General features: G+C 39.9%; 1 protein-coding gene across 1 annotated transcript; it reads right to left on the bottom strand.

Moving 5' to 3' along the window:
* Positions 1-3,961: 3,961 nt before the first annotated feature.
* gpr132a (G protein-coupled receptor 132a) lies at positions 3,962-9,644 on the bottom strand. Its single transcript, XM_067454521.1, has 2 exons — positions 9,527-9,644; positions 3,962-5,318 (listed from the first exon to the last, which is right to left on the bottom strand). The coding sequence occupies exons 1-2, from the start codon at positions 9,568-9,570 to the stop codon at positions 4,328-4,330; spliced, it is 1,035 nt and encodes a 344-aa protein (XP_067310622.1). The 5' UTR covers positions 9,571-9,644; the 3' UTR covers positions 3,962-4,327.
* Positions 9,645-9,726: the final 82 nt, after the last annotated feature.

Raw genomic sequence — 9,726 nt, 5'->3', positions numbered from 1 at the left:
TTTTCAGATGAACACAATCGAGTTATATTAAAATACCCTTGCTTTTCCAAGCTTTATAATGGAAGTGAATGGCGGTCCTGATTTTGAAGTCCAAAAAAGTGCAACCATCCATCATATAAGTACTTCATATGATTCTGGGGCGTTAATAAAGGCCTTATGAAGCGAAGCGATGTATTTTTGTAAGAAAAATATCCATGTTTAAATCTTTACAGCCTAAAATAACTAGCTCCTGGCAGATGACCATATGCAAGTCAACTTGCGCCAAAAGAGTAATGTGACGCAATGTATGACGTAGGATGTTGGAGTAGCGTAAGCTTTGAAATTTTTCGTGGTTCAAACAAATAGGGCTGGGGAACAAACTCAAGCTCCTCCGTGTGTTGTTTTGCTCTATCCGTTGCACTTCCGCGTTTATCAATGTGTCGTGCGTGGTCACAGGTTACTCTTTTAGCACAAGGCAACCTGCATATGGTCGTCTTGTTGAAGCTAGTTATTTTAGGCTATAAAGATTTAAATATAGATATTTTCTTAGAAAAATACATCGCTTCAGAAGGCCTTTATAACACCCCTGGAGCCGTGGGGAGTAGTCTTATTATGTAATTCAATCATTTATTTTTGGGTGAACAATCTCTTCAAATGTAAAACTGATATCTAAACTTTTTTTTTTTTTTTGTAGCTGATGCCATCACATTGTCGAAATGCTCCAGGATTCTTCTATCAGATCTCAAGTCAGTGGCTCAGCCAGTATAGCATGAACCTGCAGCTCAACCAGCACAAGAAAGATCCACTGCAATAATCAAAAACACCACACACACACACACACATATTCAAAAAGTCAGAAAGAGTTTGGAAGTAAATGATTAGAGAGTGTTAATTTTTGAGTAAACCATTTCTCAAAGTACACACTTTTGCCTGTTTTCCTTAATGTATACACAAACAAGCACAGGTAAGGGATTCAAAGCACTTTCACAAATATATCTAGGAAAAACATGCTTGACAAAAGCAAAGGAACTTACTATTCTCACTAGCTCAGGAAGTATTTCCTAACTTACTTGACATACACACTTACTACAAACATAGACGAGGCTGTTAAAATAAGGGATAAAGAAGAACTAACAAGTGCCTAATACGAACAAAATCACTGTAAACCTCAAACACAGGAAGTTACCATGGCCATGTACTCGTGCATTGAACTGTCTGTTGCTGCCTAAGCTGATTGCTTACTGTTCTTAAAGCTATGTTATTTTTTATTGTGAACTGATATCTGAAATGAAATGAATTTGAATGTATTTATATAGGAAATATTTAAAGAAGAATACATTAATATACAGCTCTAATAGTTTGTTCAGCACTTTAGATCAGTTTGCCTTCTATTGTTATTATACTTTTTTTTAAAAGGACTGTAAAATGTAACTTAAATGCTTAATAAAAAAAAGTGACAATTTTCTGTGTGTGTGTGTCAATTAAAAATTGCTATTATTATATTTTCTGTAAGACCTAGTAGCTAGTATCATAAACAGAGTAAAAATGTTTTTACAAAAGTATATCTTATGTTTTCAAAGAGAACTGGGAGGAGCAGAGTAGGGGTTGGGTGATATGATGCCCAATGTAATTAAATATAACCGTGCAGCACAAAGCTGCTTTAAAAATGATAGTGCAGAGAATGAACATGGATGAATGAGCATAGGAGTGAGTGATGCTAGATGAGGAGTTATTAAGAGCAAACTGCGAAGGAGAACTGAATTCGGTACTGACAGGCGGCTTTCTATACTGAATTCTGTTCACTTTTCTGTTTCAAATACCCACATTTTTGCGTCACATTTGATTATATTTAAATTGAAAGTGAAAAGTTGGGTGAGTATATTATTAGTCTATACTGGATCCATACATGCTGCTGTCATTAATCGTGCAACAAAAGAAAATCATTCCCTGCTCTTCACTGAATAGCATACATAGCTTTATTAAGAATGTGTGTATTCCCATTCAGTGAAAAGGGGCATGTTAGAAGGGAGGCCTTTCACTTTGACTAATTATAACTTAACCGGTTATAATTTTAGTCTAGGACTAATTTGATATCAAGCTTATAAGTTATATCAACATAACTAGTCACCAAATTAGTCAAGTTTAATGTTTACCAGTTTGAACAGTTTGCCGGATTTAGTTGAAGGGGTACATTTATCTTTATGTGGTATTCCTGGGTTATGTGAAGAAGAAAAAAAGTACGCTGATTCTGTCACACTTCCTGTCATTGTGCTTGCGTTCAAACTGATTTAGTTACAACCTAGCAAATAGGAAGTTCACAACGAGTTAAAAAGGTCAATGGAAAGCACAGGTTAACACTTTTTAGAATCCATTTAATAAAGCATCAAGAAAAATTCAGAGGAAACTGATTGATTATTCAATCCTACCATCTGTAATCATTCCTTGTACAGGGCACTTTATATAGATGTTTATATATTATTATTGGAAATGTTTTGTCGTGATTTGCATATAGAACATGAAGAAAAGATTACATTATATTGTATTAACACATTAAATTCACCATAAAATGCTTTTAATAAAACCATTTCTTAAACACATAACAAAATTCACTTTCGGTAGTAGAAAGCAATTAATCTTTGATATATTTTTCATTAAAAAAATAAGTCTTATCAGCCACATGCACTTGAGTGTGTAACTACGTGTCTTTATGCAGGTGCACAGTCTGTCTGTACGTGTCTAGATTGTCACCTTCAAGCAGCCAGACATCCTCTTTTTTGCACATCAGCACCTTGCTAACCTCTAACCATTTCCTCTACAACTGTCCACAATCTTCTGAATACACATTTTGACATTGCTAAGATACATTTAAATGGGTCAGTGACCTTCAGAAAAATCTTTGGAAAAAGTTTTTGACAGGTTGATATTGTTTTGACAACATTTCAAATAAATGACTCTAAAAATGTTGTGGTGTAAAGAAGTAAAAAGTAATAATTTTCTTATATAAGAAATATCATGCATTATTACCTCTTGTCATTATGTTTTTGACAAGGTGCACCACATTATATTTTACAACACTTCTGAATAAAAATGTCAAATTACCTTATATACTATATTGCCAAAAGTTTTGGGACACGGCCTTTACATGCACATGAACTTTAATGTCATCCCATTCTTAATCCATAGGGTTTAATATGGAGTTGTCCCACCCTTTGCAGTTATAACAGCTTACATTTTTCTGGTAAGGCTTTCCACAAGGAGTGTGTTTACTGGAATTTCTGACCATTCTTCTAGAAATATTTGTGAGGTCAGGCACTGACAAGAAGTTGGAAAAGAAGGCCTGGCTCGCAGTCTCCGCATGTCTTCATGGACCTTACTTTGTGTGCTTGTGTGCAGTCATGTTGGAACAGGTAGGGGCCATCCATAAACTGTACAACCGAAGTTGTAAGCATGTAATTGTTCAAAATGTGTTGGTATGCTGAAACATTAAGAGTTCCTTTCACTGGAAATAAGGGCCCAAGCCCAACCCATGAAGAACAACCCCACACCATAATCACCCCTCCACAAATCTTTACACTTGGCACAATGCAGTCAGGCAAGTACCGCTCTCCTGGTAACCGCCAAACCCAGACTCATCCATCGGATTGCCGTCAAAGAGGCAGGATTTATACAAACACAACTATTTGAGAAGTCTGCTATACATCACCATGCAGAGAGAAGTTGTTTCACTTGAAGATTGAGTTATGACATTTTGATGAAAATTCAAAGTCAAAACATATTCAGGGATGAATCTTATACAATAAGATCAATAAACTGCATTTAGAAAAAAGTTACTGCAATGTTACTGCAATGCATGGATGATTAATTTTAATATAACACAATATAGTTCTATGCTACTACATGAACTTAAATTATTAATTATTACAAGTAATTAATTATTACAAATTACACCCTAAACCAAACCCTAACCATAACCCATTAGTAAGTACATTTACCTCCAGTTTCACAGACAAGGCTTGAGCCTAGTCCCAGATTTAAATGCATATTTAAGTTGTTTATGCATATTTAACTGAAAGCGAATATATCAATGTTTTGTGTCAAGATGCTCACCAGTAATGTTTGTTTCTAATGGATGTTTATAAAAGCTATTTAAATGCCCTAATTGAACTACAGCATAATCCTGGCTTAATCTAAGCCCTGTCTGTGAAACCGGGCCGTAGTTATTTGAGTAAGTATATACAGTGTAACTGCAACACCTTAGAATAAAGTGTTACCAAATTCTAAATTCGGTTCATTCTTTGAATGCTATACAGGCTAAGAGAAAAAATGTCCCTGTTGAGAAAAACTAAAATCACACTAAAGAAGAAGATCTTGAGCTGCTTCGTAACCCTCGCAAGCTTTTGTAAATCCTCTTATGTACACTGTTGCTGGTGAGAACATAGAAAACTGGATTTATGGCACTATTGATGGTAGACAAACCCAGAGAGGTGGTGTAGTATGTGTATACACTTCTTTCAAAGTCACATTTCCCCTTTGAAAAGTGATAATTTATGGCGCGTAGCAAAAGGATCACATGGTATGGCGTGAAGCAGACCAGAAAGAACAAGACGACAGCCACGGCCAGGTTACGAACTTTGACTTTGGCCCGTAGAGTAAGGCCCGTGCTAGCCTGAACGTTTACAAGTATGGCTAAGTTGGTGACTATTAAAATGCACAGCGGGATGAAGAAACCGATCAAGAAGCGAGCATAGTTGAGTCCCGTCACCACATTCGAGGGGTTGCTTGGCTCGAAGCACCGCTTCTCCTTCATTATCTCCGAGTTGCCCTCTGTCATGTTGAAAACCGGCACGTGTCCCACAGCAACGACTACCACAATCAAAACAGTGATGATCACGGCATGCCTCATCTTTCTCAGACCTCGAGACTCCACGGCGTAGACCACCCCGACAAAGCGGTCCACGGAAATGCAGCACATCAAGAAGATACTGATGTACATGTTGTTGAAGAACACGTAGCCAGTGAACTTACAGGCCAGAGAGCCCCATTCCCAGCGATGGCCTCTGTTGATGTAAACGGCCCAGAGCGGAAGTGTACTTAGATACATCAGGTCACATACTGACAGGCTGAAGAGGTACATTCCAAGCACATTCTTCCGAAACACTTCGAGCAACGTGAGGAAGACTGTGATCAGGTTAGCAGGCAGACCCACTGCGATGACTATACTGTAGAGAGCCACAAGTGGAAGTGGGTTTTCTTCATCGTAATTTGGCTCACAACTGTTTGTGTGGTTTTGGGGTAAGAATGTTGTATTGGTTATGTTCATAGTCACTGGGGGGCTGAGGCTACCCAAAATGATAGAAAGAAATAACAGTTAAATTGGTTATTCATTTAAAGAAACACAGGGTTAGCAAGTGTATGACAACAGTACCTAAAATAATGCTACCTTAAGTATAATAAATAGTAAAAGTAAAGAAGTATGTTATCATTTACACAAAGTCAAATATAAAATGCTATATGGGCTATTTCTACTATGCAAACATTTTTATATTAATCAATGTCTTAATATATTGGACAAACTATTAAACTCTTTTTATTACATTTTCTGTTGCAGGCAAAACCCAGTCATCTCAATGAAAACACGTACATTTCCCCAAAACAACCATCTATTGCAAAAACGCAACTCTGTAATGGAAACATGGCGATAACATTTGGGGTTATTGTTGAGCAATTTTTTGCAGGCGAAATCCAGTGATTTTAATAGGGAATCACGCAATTGCGAATTTCATGTGAGGGGAAAATATGGAAACGCGTCAATTTCGCAAAAACTCCTATATATCGTGATTCGCAAAAAATGTTTTTACGCGCGCATGAGGTGGATTTCAGGCATTTCGAAAAAGGACATTTTTGTAAAACTGCAATGGATTTTTTTTTTGCATTTAGTAGCTACAGGTCACCTGGCGTATGTAAAAGTCGATCATTCTTTACAGATGACGTAATTCTTCTTTGCAGCTCCATAAGTTGGTGGGCGGGGCTACTGAATTAGAAGTGCTGTAGAGTCGTGTTTCGCGATGACGTAAAGATGCACACAGCAGCGTTTTCTGGGCCTGGTGTCTATAAAAGCTTTTCTCTGAAATTGAAAGTTTCTCGATTCTGATTTCTTAAGAGTAAATTTCTTATTGAAATTAAAGCATGCTTAAAACACCTGGAGAGGCGTGATTGGGAGGAACGGCCCCCCTGATCTGAACCCAAGCGGTGTTCTGTTATTGGACTTCTGTGCTAACCATGGCTTGTCCATAACGAACACCATGTTCAAGCATAAGGGTGTCCATCAGTGCACATGGCACCAGGACACCCTAGGCCGAAGGTCGATGATCGACTTTGTGGTCGTCTCATCTGACCTCCGGCCGTATGTCTTGGACACTCGGGTGAAGAGAGGGGCGGAGCTGTCAACCGATCACTACCTGGTGGTGAGTTGGATCCGATGGCGGGGGAGGAAGCTAGACAGACTCGGCAGACCCAAAAGTACTTTGAGGGTCTGTTGGGAACGTTTGGCTGAACCCCCTGTCAGAGAGATCTTCAACTCCCACCTCCGGCAGAGCTTCGACCAGATCCCGAGGGAGTCTGGAGATATTGAGTCCGAATGGACCATGTTCTCCACCTCCATTGTCGACGCGGCCGCTCGGAGCTGTGGCCGTAAGGTCTCCGGTGCCTGTCGAGGCGGTAATCCCCAAACCCGGTGGTGGACACCGGAAGTAAAAAAATGCCGTCAAGCTGAAGAAGGAGTCCTATCAGGCCTGGCTGGCTTGTGGGGCTCCTGAGGCAGCGGACAGGTACCGGCAGGCAAAGTGGACAGCAGCCCGGGTAGTTGTGGAGGCAAAAACTCGGGCCTGGGAGGAGTTCGGTGAGGCCATGGAGAAAGACTATCGGTTGGCCTCGAAGAGATTCTGGCAAACCGTTCGACGCCTCAGGAGGGGGAAGCAGTGCCCTACCAACACTGTCTACAGTGGAGATGGGCAGCTGCTGACCTCAACTGGGGATATTGTTGGACGGTGGAAGGAATACTTCGAGGATCTCCTCAATCCCACCGACACGTCTTCCTTTGAGGAAGCAGAGGCTGAGGGCTTAGAGGGGGACTCGTCCATCACCCGGGCTGAAGTCATCGAGGTAGTTAATAAGCTCCTCGTTGGCAAGGCGCCGGGGGTGGATGAGATTCGCCCTGAGTACCTTAAGTCTCTGGATGTTGTGGGGCTGTCTTGGCTGACGCGCCTCTGCAGCATCGCGTGGCAGTTGGGGACAGTGCCTATGGACCGGCAGACCGGGGTGGTGGTCCCTCTTTTCAAGAAGGGGGACCGGAGAGTGTGTTCCAACTACAGGGGGATCACACTTCTCAGCCTCCCTGGGAAAGTCTATGCCAGGGTACTGGAGAGGAGAATTCGGCTGATAGTGGAACCTCGGATTCAGGAGGAGCAGTGTGGTTTTCGTCCCGGTAGTGGAACGCTGGACCAGCTCTGTACCGCAATGTACCGGTCTGTCGTGGTGAAGAAGGAGCTGAGCCGTAAGGCGAAGCTCTTGATTTACCGGTCAATCTACGTTCCTACTCTCACCTATGGTCATGAGCTGTGGGTCATGACCGAAAGGACAAGATCCCGGATACAGGCGGCTGAAATGTGCTTTCTCCGCAGGGTGGCCGGGCTTGGACAACACGCCTACGACACCTTCGATTAATAATAACGGCCAGTGTCGTGGCTGGGATATACACAAACCCAACATACGTGACATAATTTTTTAGAATGACTTTTGAATGAAAATTATGTTTTAGTCGCATGACATTGGTTAATGGAAGCGCTGTCATTTTGCAATATTTTTTTATCGACATTTAGACAGTATCACAATCATTTTGCGCAAATCTGTTATGGAAACACGGAGATACTGCAACTGAAACAGAAACAGCATTTCTATTACCCTTCAAATTATGCAAATTGAATGTGCACATTGAAAATAAGCCCAATGTAAATGTCAATTTCACAAAAACTCATATATCGCTAAAATGTTTTTACGCTCGCATGAGGTTGTTTTTCAGGCAATTCAGCATTTACAGCGTTACCTGGCGTACGCAAAAGTCACATGATAATTTTTTTTAAGCTGCTGCAGTATGTTTGGACAGAAGACGAGATTTCTTTATTTCACTAGTTCACACTTACATCAAATTAAATAGAGTAAAGATTATGCGTATTTGGCGTGCTGTCCGGGCTCGGAATTTGGCCCAAACCCAAAGTATAATTTTAATTATCTGCATGTGCTCCTCCCGAAATTTTGTTAATAAAAACTTCACTAAAAACATAAAAGACAAAATAATTATGTCACAAATTTATCAAGACCTTGAAGCAAATATGAGGGAGAAACACCCAGAAACACCTGCCCCCCCAAGTATAAGGGGCTTTCTTTCTTTCTTTTCTTTGTGAGTCCCATGCTTTTTCCCACCAGTGGCGCTAGTTGATACACTAAAAAAATCTGGGTAAAAAACAACCCAATGTTGGGTCAACCCAGCAATTGGGTTGTTTTAACCTAGCGATTGGGTTGTCTTAAGCAAATATTTAACCCAACCGCAGGGTTTAAACAACCCAATCGCTGGGTTAAATCAACCCAATTGCTGTTAGTCCATATTTGACCCAACATTGGGTTTAAACAACCCAGCATTTTTTAGAGTGTAGATTAAACATACATCTTCCTTTTTAAAGAATGACTTCAGTTCCATCCTTTGTTAGCAGTGAAGTAGCAGGAAATTCACGCCGAACCATCGCAACTCTGTTGTCATTATTCCTGCCCACCGACTATATACACGATGTGATTGGCACGTTTGGTTTTTCAAGCTCGCAAGCCAACAGAGTTACTCTTAGACCCTGGCTGTAAATTTCATTTGCCACCTCTAGGGTGCGAGCGTCTATATTTACCATCGGTTAATTGAAATTGTCATCATTTTGGAAGAATTTTTAACAGAAAAATATTGCAAACGTTTCTTCTTTTATGCCCACAAAATTTAGTTGAACATACAGAAACGTTTTTTTAAACACTAATCGTAATGTGACCTAGCCTACTGAAAATATAGCAGCACCATGAGGGACCCACACCATGGTAAACAAAACAGATCATTAGGCAACTGAAATGTTTTTAGTTTTTAAGTAGGCCTACTATTCATTTCTTGATGTGAAGCTTATTTTTGAGGGTAAAAAAACAATTAAGGCTTTAAACAATGCTGACCATTATAAAATTGTATCCATTTATTATCAAAATTATAAACATTATATCCTGTTAGAGAAAAGTTGCAGTGTATAATAGCCTATCAATATATAATATCATTTTGATATCACAACAATAGTATGACATACAAATGTAGTATGTAGCTCTTAAAAGATGAGATACTGCAAGCGTTATTTTGTCGCATTTTTAAGCTTCAGAACAGCAAAAATCATGATGTATTGGTTGTTTTCCTTGAAGTGGTAAGTTTTGACACCCCCCCCCCCCCATCTTGTATAATAATTAAAAGGGTTACCTCTTCAAGATTATCGAGGAAACTCTACTCAGTGTTCGTATCATCAATCTTTTTCTATGGGTCAAATATAAGCCCAAACGCTCTTTCTCATCCCCGTGAGCGCGTTAGATGCTTCCAGCTGCACAGCTGAAAGGAAATGGTGATAAGTCATAATGATGAAGTGTTCAGGTATGATGTCACACACACGTATGGTAGATGGA

Source organism: Pseudorasbora parva, chromosome 10 (genome assembly GCF_024679245.1).
Source record: "Pseudorasbora parva isolate DD20220531a chromosome 10, ASM2467924v1, whole genome shotgun sequence".
Lineage (NCBI taxonomy): Eukaryota > Metazoa > Chordata > Actinopteri > Cypriniformes > Gobionidae > Pseudorasbora > Pseudorasbora parva.
This window is presented reverse-complemented; position numbering and strand designations above follow the sequence as displayed.

Excerpts from the sequence above, each read along its gene's own strand:
- gpr132a (XM_067454521.1), bottom strand. The coding sequence starts at position 9,570 with ATGATACGAACACTGAGTAGAGTTTCCTCGATAATCTTGAAGAG. Across the intron at positions 5,319-9,526 it reads TCCTCGATAATCTTGAAGAG|CCTCAGCCCCCCAGTGACTA; the intron begins GTAACCCTTTTA and ends CATTTTGGGTAG.